This window comes from Stomoxys calcitrans, chromosome 1, assembly GCF_963082655.1.
Source record: "Stomoxys calcitrans chromosome 1, idStoCalc2.1, whole genome shotgun sequence".
Lineage (NCBI taxonomy): Eukaryota > Metazoa > Arthropoda > Insecta > Diptera > Muscidae > Stomoxys > Stomoxys calcitrans.
The window spans coordinates 193,837,614-193,850,334 of NC_081552.1; the positions used below are offsets into that span (position 1 = coordinate 193,837,614).

Genomic DNA, 12,721 nt, shown 5'->3' on the forward strand with positions numbered 1-12,721 from the left:
TGTTGAGTGTCAAGACCCAAAAACTCTGCGACTAAGATGGGGTGAGTCGATAGGGGTCTGGTTCTGAGTCGAGGTCTGACTGGGCTGTTAAGCAATTGACGTGTATCGTGCGGTCCCTGGTTACAATCGGAACATACATTGCTCTGTAGAAGTTGAGGCGGCTGCATCTGCCGGAAGGTAATTGAGCCGGAACTACTCTGGTTTGCCGTAGGAGGTCAATTTCTTCTGGTGCAATGGAAGGCGGTCGTTCTCCAAGGACTGTATTCACCCGGTAGCTATTTACCGCATCTGCTACCGTGTCTGTATGAATGTTGTCTAGACCTGCTTGATATGCTGCTTAATCTAGATGTTCTCTCTTGTAGCGCTAACCCTTACGCTTTAGATCATGTAGATCTACCTTAGCTGTTCCTGGCTATAAAGGTCGGTTTATCTCCTTTATTACAAATCGCCAGATTGCAACTTATAATATATTCGATAAGCAGCTTACACCTTTCGTTGACATCCGAACTTCCCCAAATCTGGTGAGGCTTCTCTTCCCTACCGAAGCGGCTTCACCCAGCGACTTAAGGTCTGAAGGCGGTATCTCTGAATAGTGTGCCATATATAGGGAAGCCAGCTAGTAATGCAATGCAAATTTGCCTATGAACAATCCATTAAGCAACTGGGCCAAATTTCCCACCGATTTAATTTTAAGCTCAATGATAATTGACCTCCTTTTTATAGCCTAGTCCGAACAGCAACACCTCTTTGGGGTGAAGTTTTTACATGGCAAAGTACCTCACAAATGTCGCCAGCGTTAGGAGGGGATAATCACCGCTGAACAAATTTTTGATGTTTCTGCCAGGATTCGAACCCAGGCGTTCAGCGTCATGGATGGACATGCTAAACTCTGCGCTACGATGGCCTCCGCCAGCCTGTAATGAGACTTATTCATATCAAGGCTGGCTACTACTAAATCTTCAGTGCTTAGCGACGGAAGAAGAAAAACATTTGGACTACTCTTTGCAAGAATACAGACTCTGCTCATTCCCCGTACCCTAGAGTAGTTTAAATCATGGAATTCCTAATCCACGAACCATTTCCCCACACACCCGTTATTCCTGGATAAGAACTACGTCAAATCCCCCAGCCATCAGGAGGACCTTTAGTGCCGCCGAAGCGGCCTTACAATGGTGAAGATTTATCTGTAAAAGCCGTACCATAGTCAGGTCCAGGTCCATAAAAGCAACATTTCTTATCCGACTTTGCAGAAATTTAAATCAATGAGTTGTGTTAGGCCACTCAAGATCCTTCATCAGTTTGGTCCAGATTGGTCCAGATTTGGATATAGTTGCCATATAGTCCGATCTCCCGATTTAAGATCTTGGGGCTATAAAAGGCTAATTTTTTGTCGGATTTCGCTGAAATTTAGGACAGTGGGTTCTTTGAGGCTCCTCGATACACTTCTTTAAAACGGTCCAGACTTGGATATAGCTGCCATACAGACCGATCTCTCGGTTTAAGGTCGTGGCCCCATAAAGGGCTCATTTATTATCCGATTTCGCTTGAATTTGACACATTGACTTACGTTTCGACATCCGGTCCTATATGCTTCAAATCGATCTATATTTAGATATAGCTGCCAAAAAGACCAATACTGAACCACGTTTTTTATTAGACCACTCAATGTTCCTACCGAATTTGGTCCAAATTGGACCATATTTGGATATAGCTGCTATGGGTGCACAAGTAATGCGTTCAGCTAAATCGGATGAAAATTGAGGTCTCAGGCTGTTCAAGACGTTAAAACTAGGGAACGGTTTTTGTGGGGGCTGTATCCAAATCTTAACCGATATGACCCATTTGCAATCCTTAACGACCGGCAAAATTTTTATCCGATATCTTTATTCGTTCGAACGCTATAGTGATTTCAACAGACGAGCTGACGAACATGGCTAGATGGACTCAGTATGTCAAGACGATCAAGAATAAATAAATTTTATAGGGCCTAAGGTGAATATTTCGAGGTTGTACGAACAAAAGGACTAGATTAGTATTTTCCCCACTCAGATAAAAATAGTTTTGAAAAACAACAACTTTGGTCGAAAAAACACCTACGAAAGTTGTTAATTTTTCTGCAACAATTTATTTTGAATCTCAACGGCTCAAAATACAAATTTGTTGTTGAGAGGCACTATGTCCATAAGCAAGATAAAAAACCATCCAAACAGCTAACACATGGTGCTTTGCTTCGGGTGGAGGTGTTCTTATTTTTTTTTTTGTTCGGCTCGCGCTGCTTTGTCTCGTTCGTTTCGCTGCAGCTCTTGGGTTTTTCTTTGTCACCCTCTCTCTACTATTACCTTAAAAATGTTAATAATTTTGGTGTCGCGGAGTATTGAACTCATGATCTCATGTTTGGTAGTCTTGCACGCATCCTCTAGCCTACCGACATCATCTTCTTTATGATGAAATAAATCAATAAGTACTGCTGCAGAGTAATAAGTGTCTCAATTAATTATATTTAAAAAAAAAAGTAAAAAAGCATTAAGTTCGGCCGGGCCGAACTTTGGATATCCACCACCACGATGTCGCCTGGGTCGGATGTCGGGAGGCGAAATCGGGTAATAAACAAGTAAGAGCGTGCTAAGTTCGGCCGGGCCGAATCTTATACATGCTCCACCATGGATCGCATCGAGTCGAGTTCTTTGCGCAGTATCTCTTTTTAGGCAAGCAAAGAATAATGAATAGGGACGAAGGAGGAGCTATATCAAGTTATAGTCCGATTCGGGGCTCAAGAAGCAAAATCGGGAGATCGCTTTATATGGGAGCTGTATCAAGCTATAGATCAATTTAGACCATATTGCAAATGTATGTTGAAGGCAATGGGAGAAGCCGTTGTACAAAATTTGTGCCAAATCGGATGAGAATTGCGCTCTCTAGAAGCTCAAGATCCCAGATCGGTGTATATGGTTATGGACCAGGTTATGAACCGATTTGGACCATACTTCGCACAAATGTTGGAAGTGGTACCAAAACACCATTTGCAAAATTACGCCCAAATCGGATAAGAACTGCACCTTCTAAAAGCTCAAGAAGTCAAGACCCAAGATCGATTTATATGGCAGCTATATCAGGTTATGAACCGATTTGAACCATACTTGGCTCAGTTAATGGAAGTAATATCAAAACATCACGTGCAAAACTTCAATAAAATAGGATAAGAATTGCGCCGTCTAGAGGCTCAAGAAGTCAAGACCCAAGATCGGTTTATATGGCAGCTATATCAAAACATGGACCGATTTGGCCCATTTACAATCCCAACCGACCAATCCCAGATGTACGGACGGAGGGACGGACATTGCAAATTCGACTTAAAATGTGACGACGATCACTTTATGGGGTCTTAAACGCATATTTCGAGTAGTTGCAAACAGAATGACGAAATTAGTATACCTCCACCCCATGATGGAGGGTTCAATAAAGCTTTTATGAGCTTCAGACCATTTAACGGCAGGTCTATATGGCAGCTATATCTAAATACAGTCCGATCTTTACCATATTTCAGCGAAATCTAGTAATAAATAAAGCTTTTATGGTCTTTAGACCCCATATCGGGATATCGCTCTATATGGCAGCTATATCTAAATATAGTCCGATGAGAACCATATTTAGGTCGAATATTGGGAGGCCTTTACCTACTCACTGTTTTAAATTTTAGCGAAATCGGATAAAAAATAAAGCTTTAATGGGCTTCAGACCCTTTATCGGTAGATCGGTCTACGTGGCAGCTATACCTAAATATAGTCCGATCTCAACCTTATTCAGGCCAGGTGTCGGGAGGCTTTAAATAACCCACTTTTTGTACGCTCCACCATAGGATGGGGGTAAACTAATTTCGTCATTCTGTTTGTAACACCTCGAAATATGCCCCCAAGACCCCATAAAGTATATATATTCTTGATCTTCATGTCATTCTAAGTCGATCTAGCCATGTCCGTCCGTCTATCCGTCCGTCTGTCTGTCGAAAGCACGCTAACTTTCGATGGAGTACAGCTAGCCGCTTGAAATTTTGCACAAATACTTTTTATTAGTGTAGATCGGTTGGTATTGTAAATGGGCCAAATCGGTCCATGTTTTGATATAGCTGTCATATAAACCGACCTGTGATCTTGACTTCTTGAGCCTATAGAGGGCGCAATTCTTATCCGATCATATTGAAATTTTAAAAGTAGTGTTTTGATATCACTTCCAACAACTGCGCTAAATATGGTTTAAATCGGTCTATAACCTGATATAGCTGCCATATAAACCGATCTTGGGTCTTGACATCTTGAGCCTCTAGAGGGCGCAATTCTTAACCGATTTTAGTGAAATTTTGCACGTCGTATTTTGGTAGCACTTCCAACAACTACGCTAAGTATTGTTTAAAGCGGTCCTTGTTTTGATATAGCTGCCATATAAACCGATCTTGGGTCTTGATTCTTGAGCTTCTAGAGGGCGCAATTCTTAACCGATTTTATTGAAATTTTGCACGTCTTATTTTGGTAGCACTTCCAACAACTATGCTAAGTATGGTTTGAATCGGTCCATGTTTTGATATAGCTGCCATATAAACCTATCTTGGGTCTTGACATCTTGAGCCTCTAGAGGGCGCAATTCTTAACCGATTTTAGTGAAATTTTGCACGTCGTATTTTGGTAGCACTTCCAACAACTACGCTAAGTATTGTTTATGCTAAGTATGGTTTTAATCGGTACATGTTTTGATATAGCCGCCATATAAACCGATCTTGGGTCTTGACCTCTTGAATCTCTAGAGGGCGCAATTCTCGTCCGATTTAACTGAAATTTTGCACTTAGTGTTTTGGTATCACTTCTAACAACTGTGCTAAGTATGATTCAAATCGGTTCATAATCTGGTATAGCTGTCATATAAACCGATCTTGGATCTTGATTTCTTGAGCCCATAGAGCGCGCTATTCTCATCCGATTTGGCTAAAATTTAATATGATGCGTTTTGTTATGACTTCCAGTAACTGTGCTAAGTATGGCGTAAATCGGTGTATAACCTGATATAGCTGCCATATAAACCATAAGTCGCAATTCTTATCCGAATGAACTGAAATATTAAACAATGACTTTTACAGTGTTCAGCACGCATTTATGGTTCGAATCGGACTATAACTTGATATAGCTCCAATAGCATTACAGTTCTTATTCAATATTTTTTCTTTGCCTAAAAAGAGATACCGCGCATAGAACTCGACAAATGGGATCAAAGGTGGAGGGTATATAAGATTCGGCCCGGCCGAACTTAGAACGCTCTTACTTGTTACAACTACCTCAATTAAAGGATTTATTGAATGTTAACAAAATTTCAATAACTTGGTCTGTCAAGTCTCTTGCAGAGACTTACGTACATGCTTCAACAAATAATGTCTTCGATTCAATGCTAAAATTCGTTGAGAATTGGTAGTTGGTTTTTTCTAAGAGTTATTTTTTTCTGTGCATCTTATGGTTGTGCCAACAGGCCAAGTCTCAAAATTTCGCCAAATTATCTCATAAGCGTACTCAGAGTTTACTTTCATAAGTGGCGTAGCGAAAAATTTTAAATTTGTACATCGTAAGAAAAAATCGAATGAGTTAAATATTCGCCATATTTGTAATTTAAGAATTTCCGCAATTAACTTCAAGAACTACGTTTTATTATAACACGCTTTTCGGATATTTACTCTTAAGCTATAAACGAATTTGCAGTAAGTACCTTAGCATATAAAGAGTGTTTAAAACTGTGCAGACCTTGGCTGTGATGATCGCATTTTCCTCGAAAAACAAAAAGAGTTGAACGATCTTAGGGTGAATAAGCATTTTGGAGAGGGACGTGTTATAAAGATAATTACTTTCTTAACAATCTGACATATCATTAAATGATGTTCTAGTTTCCAGATAAGACAAAAACATGTAAAAACTTTCATATAAAATGTCCGAGCATTTGATATTTTAGTGATATTCACTGTTGAAAAGTGCGTGGAGCTAAAGAAAATGTTTTCACAATTTTACAAGCAAGTTGTAAGTTTCTGTTCTGCTTAACAATTTTCTATTAAACGAAAATGGTTTAATTTGTTATTTGTTTGCCTCCTTTTAGTGTGTGGCCCTGATAATAGGCTTGATTTTGGTGATACACCAGACGGACGCCAAATGCGGTGAATGTGGTACCAATGGCATTGCCTGCATTAACAGCACAAACTTCCATATTTGCTTTGGTGCCGATCCTGACAAGAGTTTAAATTTTCAGTGTCCAACGAATAAAATATGCACACGCCTTGGTATGAAATGTGTTGAACCTGGCATGGGAGTGGAACCTGATTGTGGATCTGGCTTGGGTTGTGCTACCTGTGACGGCGATCAATTGTTCACATGCACAAGTCGCACCACATACGCCATGTGCCAGGGGGCCCAAGTGAGCAAAACGCACTATTCATGTCCCTCACACATGACATGTGATACAAGGACCAAGGAAATATGTGTTGATGAGTGCCATCGAGGTGGAGATGAACCAGTGTGTAATTTGGATAAGCCGATGTAAAAAAAATACAAAGGCTATGTTAAAAATGGTTAAAAATTAATTCTATGCACAAAATATCTACAAAATATTCTACATTTTATAAAACTAAATTTCAAAAGAATCACTGAATATTGTTGAAATGTTTTATACAGATAACTAGCTGACCCGGGCCCGCTCCGCTGCGCCTTCTTTTACTTTATATGGAACAAAAATTTTCCTTGAAATATTTATTTTCGACAATTAAAGAGCTTTAAGTGAAATACCATGCAAACTTGACTAACAGTTTAACAATAAAAGTGCCTTTATCTGAATCCAACATGATCTTTATTGGTCTACGAATTTAAGTTTGGTTGTAGGATGTACTCCATTCTTTAAATACTTCACTTCAGCCCGATATTCTCATGATGTCTGATTTAGTGGTGTTTTCGGGGGAGAAGTGGTCCCCCAGATACTTGGCCCTGAAAAAATATCAGCATCGTGCTCTTCTCTCAAATACCATTTATTTAAACCCCATATTGCCATTGGCTTAAGAGAAGTTTACAGGATGAGGCGTCCCTCAAACACGTGGTCCCAAAATAGGTTATCAAATTCGTTTTCTAGTCTCAAATACCTTTCATTTGAGTCACATATTGGCATGGTCGAAAAATGTTTACCCTTTGTGGGGTGTTTTGGGGAAGGGGTGATGCCTTAAATACATGGTCCTAGTTTTGGATATCAAATTCGTATTCTACTCCCAAATACCTTTATTTGAGCCCCATATTGCGATGGTCACTAAAAAATTGCTGTTTGTGGGGTATTTTGGGAAAGGGGTAGACCCCCAGAAAATTGGTCCCGAAAGTGGGTATCAATTCTTGCTCTACCCTCCAATACCTTTTATTTAAGCTGCACATTGCCATGGTCGGTAAATATGCCCGATTTAGGGGTGTTTTTTGGGGATTGGGGTGGTCCCCCCAACCACTCAGCCTGGAAAATATATCAGCAACGTGCTCTATTCTCATATATCTATATATGATTTATTTGAATTGGAATATCAAATTCGTTATCTAATCTCATTTAAACCCCTTATTGAAAAAGTCAGCAAATATGTCCGGTTTGGGTTATTGGCCCTAAAAACTATAAATATTTAGTTCCACTCTCTTTACGACCCAAATTGTCTTGGTGAACAAATACGTCCTATTTGGGGGTTTTTATGGTGGTGGGACGTCCCCTCTTGACAGTTGGTCCCTAATGTTGATATCAGATACGTGGTCTACTCCCACATACCTTTAATTTGAGCCCCATATTTCCATAGTCGGCAAACATGAGCGGCTTGGGGGATGGACCGTCACTAAGTGAGTTGGCCTTGAAAATATATATCGGATTCGTGTTCCACTCTAAAAACCCTCTTATTTGAGCCTCATATTGCATAAGTCAGCTAATACTTACTATTTGGGTGGTGTTGTGGGGTTGGGGTGGCCCCATAGACACTTTTCCCAAATATTGATATCAAATTCGTGCTTTACTCCCAAAGACCTTTCATTTGAGCCCCATGTGGCTATGGTCGTAAATGTGTCCCCTTTGGGCCCTTTGGGGGAGGTTTTTGGGGAGAGGCGTCCCCCCAAACACTTGGTCTCATATTTGGATATCAGATTCTAATTCTACACTCAAATGCCTCTTATTTAAGCCCCATATTCCCATGGTCAGTAAATAAGTCCTGTTTGGGGGTTGTTTTGGGGAAAGGGTGGACCCCCAGAAACGTGGTCCCACATTTGGATATCAGATTCGTATTCTACTCGCAAATACCTTTCATTTGAGTCCCATATTGCCATGGTCGGTAAATATGTCCGATTTAGGGGTGTTTTGGGGGTTTGGGGTGGTCCTCCTAGCACTTGGTCCGACAATTGGATATCAGATACGTTTTCTTATCCTAAATACCTTTCATTTGAGATCCATATTGTCGTGATTGGTCTAAATATATGTTTGGTAGGTTTTAGGGTGGGGCAGCCCCCCTAGGTATCCCATCCGAAATTTGGATACCAAATTTTTATTTTTAGGGTACTAGATGAGAGCACACAAAATTTCGCTTAAATCGCACCACTCATCTCCGAGATCAGGCGTTTCTGATAATTAGGGTAAGGGGGAGAGTCCGCCCCCCCTTCAGATATCGAAAAATCTAGTACCCTATTTTCACCACGGGGTCATTATGCACCATCTGTGAAGTTTTTCAAGAAAATCGTTTCAGCCGTTTCTGAGTCTATAAGGAACACACAAACAAACACAAATTGATTTTTATTCATAAGATATATATATAAGACTAGCCGAACCGGGCCCGCTCCGCTGCGCCTTCTTGAACTCTCTAATATCTTTTTAGGGTGGGAACACTTTGCCCTGAATTCGTATATCGAATTCGTGCCATTGTAGCCTATGACGATGAACGCGTTCGAATCATGGCGAGAACATCGAACAAAGCGATTTAATGTTGACGACATTTGCAAGGTACAATGCCATGCATGGTCATTTAAAAAATTTTCCTCAAAGAAGCGTTGCACTGTGGGACGCCGTTCGGACTTGGCTTTCACTTGAGTCCCATATTGTCATAATGGGTCAAATAACCTATTTGACGTATCTTTAGGGGGAAAAGCGCCACCTAGACTTGAACGCAAATTTTGATGTCATATTCGTAATCTACTCCCAAATACCTTTCATTTGAGTTCCATATAGCCATGATCTGCTAATATGCTCATTGGGGGGTATTTGTGGGTGGTCGACCTCCCATTACTTGGACCTATTGTTTTATGCCATATTTGTAATCAAATACCTAATACTTTTCATTTGAGTCCTATATTGACATGAACTTCGAATATATCTGTTTAGAGGATTTTTGGGGTTTGGGGCAGCTCGCCAGATACTTGAACCCCAATTTTAATACCATATTCGTTTTCTGGTCTCCAATACTTTTCATTTGATACCTTTATTGTGCCCATCGGACCAGTTTCGGATATGGGTGGCGTTTTTGCGGTAAAGGGGAGGGTCCACCTCCACCCGATATCTAAAAATTATATAGCCTATGTTTCTTTCCAGACAAACGTACACAATCTATAACAGTTTTAAGAAAATCGGTTCAGCCAAGTATCATATAGTCATAATGGGTCTAATGGCGTTTTTGAGAAATGGCGTGACCCCCTATAATTCGATCAGATTCGAAATCTACTCCCGAATATCTTCCAATTGAGCCTCATATTGAAATGAACGTCACATATGTCTGTTTGGGGGAGTTTTGGGGTTGGGGCGGCCCGATTGGTACTTAGACTCAAATTTTAATACCATATTCGTATTCTACTCTCCAATACATTTCATTTGATACCTATATTGTCCCGATCGGTCCACTTTTGATTTTGTGTTGTGTTTTTGGGATAAGGGGGACGGTCCGTCCCCATTCTGGTACCGAAAAATTATATAGCCTATGTTGCCTACCAGACCAACCTACATAATATGCCAACAATTTTGAGAAAATCGGTTCTGCCGTTTTTCAGTCTATACGGAAAAAGCAAACCGAGTCCCATGTATCCGTGATTGGCTAATGTGCCCATTTTGGTCGTTTTTGTGGGGGTGAGGTGATCCCCTATACTTTGACATGAATTTGTATGGCAGATTCGTTATCTACTCCCGCATACTTTTCATTTGATACCCATATTGTCCTTATCGGTCCATTTTTGATTTTGGGGTAACGGTGGAGGGTCCGCCCCCTTCCGTTATCAGTAAATTATAAAGCCTATTTCTACTTCCTGACCATATTCGTAATCTACTCCCAAATACCTTTCATTTGAGTTCCATATTGTCATGATCGTCAAATAAACCTATTTTAAAGGGTTTTTGGGCTGGGGCCCAGGTACTTGAACCCCCCAGGTACTTGGACCCAACTTTTATTACGAAATTCGTACTCTACTCTTGAATACCTTTCATTGGAATGCCATATTGTCCCAATCGGTCCACTTTTATTTTTGGGTAGTACTATTGGGGTAAAGGGAAGGGTCCTCCTGATATCAAAAAATTATATAGCCTATGTTTCTTCCAGACCAACCTACACAATCTGTGAAAATTTCAAGGTAATCGGTTCAGCCGTTTTTGAGTCTATAGGGAACAAACAAACAAATTGAATTTTATGTATAAGATGAAGTTGATATACACTGCCGCTCATTTGTATAGGTTTAAATTGGATGCAACAATAAATATCGATCTTTATAAGATGTGCTAAGTTAAGAGAGCGTTCTCTTGGGCTAAGCAGTGGCAAAGAAAATAATCCTTGATATAATTCCCTGTTCCCTGGTTCAAAGTCGGGCTAAAGAGATATTCCTTCAATTTGTAGAGTAGTAATTCTAGGACCTACCTTATACATTCCAGTCGAACCGGAATCTGTTGGTATGCCTTTAGCGACATGCCAGCGAATCCCTATCGTTAATGACCAAAGGACAACAGATTACAGTTCAGGGCACATATTGCGCACTATAAACACTCTAGGGCTACATGACCCAATCTTGGCATAAATAGATTTAACATTTTTCTACCGTTAGCTAGAACCGAAGTCTGATTGGAGAATATGCTGATATACTGAAGGTTGCATTTTAAGTTTTCCGCAGAAGCTGTGAGAACGTCAAGGCAGAGATACTTACTTTACAGAAAAACTATTCCATTAGCCGATCTTGGAGCAGCTTTCAAGCGCCTCGATCTTCTGAGCTCTTTCTGCAACCTCAGACACCCAATCTCAATATGACTTTCACTACTTGGCCTTTCCATGGGAGTTTACTTTGTGTTAGTTGTTGTTGTTGTTGTAGCAGTATATTGTACACTGAGGCGGCAGCCCTTGCCGATTAAGGACTTTATCGGGTCAATCCCGTTCGTAAAACCGGCTGCAATGAGATTGATGGGAGTGTTCGTCGTCGCCTTTTGCGTATTCCATTATGGTTACCTTTAAAAGACTTGTTAGCCAGAGCTTCTTCATTCATTCTTAGAGATAGATTTATTCCGGGTAAATACCCAATACTTAGGTATTTATTGGGAAAATACCCAATAAATACCTTTCTTGGGTATTTGTTTGGATAGCTGCCATATAGACCGATCTTCCGATATCGATAATTGAGCCCATAACATAAGCATTTTTTATCCGATTTTGATGAAATTTGAAATAGTGAGTTTTGATGGACCTCTGCACATTTTTATTGAGCATCGTCTATATCAAAATATGGTCCAACCTGGACGATATTCAACAAAAAAGTGTAGAGGTCTATCAGAACTCACTGTTCCAAATTTCATCAAAATCGGATAAAAAATGCTCATTATATGGGCTCAATATTCTATATCGGCAGCTATATGCGAATATTGCCCGATCTGGACCACATTCAACAAATAGATGTAGGGGTCTACCAGAACTCATTATTTCAAATTTCATCAAAATCGGATGAAACATACTCCTTTTATAGGCCCAATACACTATATCGGGTAATTGGTCTATATGGCAGCCATATCCAAATATGGTCCGATCTGGACGATACTCAACAAGAAGATGTAGAGGGGTGCTACCTGAGCCAAAAAATTTGCAAAATTTTGCCCATGAACATTCTACTAAGGAACAGGGGCAAATTGCTCACATATCAATGAGTGCAGTCCGATTTAAGATTTAAGCTCATGATAAGGGACATCCTTTTTATCGCCGAGTCTGAACGGCGTGCCGCAGTGCGATATCTCTTTGGAGAGAAGTTTTACATGGCATAGTACCTCACAAATGTTGCCAGCATCAGGAGGGGAAAACCACCGCTGAAAATTTTTTCTGATGGTATCGCCAGGATTCGAACCCAGGCGTTCAGCGTCATAGGCTGAGCCTACCTGCGCTGCGTTTTCATAACAAGTACTACGCAATGGACGAAAACGTCTAAGTGAGTCTAATGGCAGACTGCCACTTAAACCTAACCAAACCTAACAACTCGTGGTTCATATGACGTGGTTCATCATATGAACCATCTCCATCAACACTGACTGGTCTATATATTTTCCGTTCGACCTTTCTCTCAAAACACTCCAAGTACTGTCTCATCTGTTTGCGCAAGTACCCATGCTTCGGAGTCGTACAACAACACTGGTAGTGTGATTTTGGTTTCTCGAGAGGTGGCTTTGGTACGCCTGCCAGATGGTCGGGGCTATTAAT

At 40.5% G+C, this 12,721-nt stretch overlaps 1 protein-coding gene across 1 annotated transcript; it reads left to right on the forward strand.

Annotated features, from left to right (window-relative positions):
• The first annotated feature begins 6,008 nt into the window (after positions 1-6,008).
• LOC106089998 (uncharacterized) lies at positions 6,009-6,744 on the forward strand. The gene is made up of 2 exons (XM_013256026.2): positions 6,009-6,047; positions 6,124-6,744. Exons 1-2 carry the CDS (start codon positions 6,021-6,023, stop codon positions 6,562-6,564), a joined length of 468 nt encoding a protein of 155 aa, XP_013111480.1. The 5' UTR covers positions 6,009-6,020; the 3' UTR covers positions 6,565-6,744.
• Positions 6,745-12,721: the final 5,977 nt, after the last annotated feature.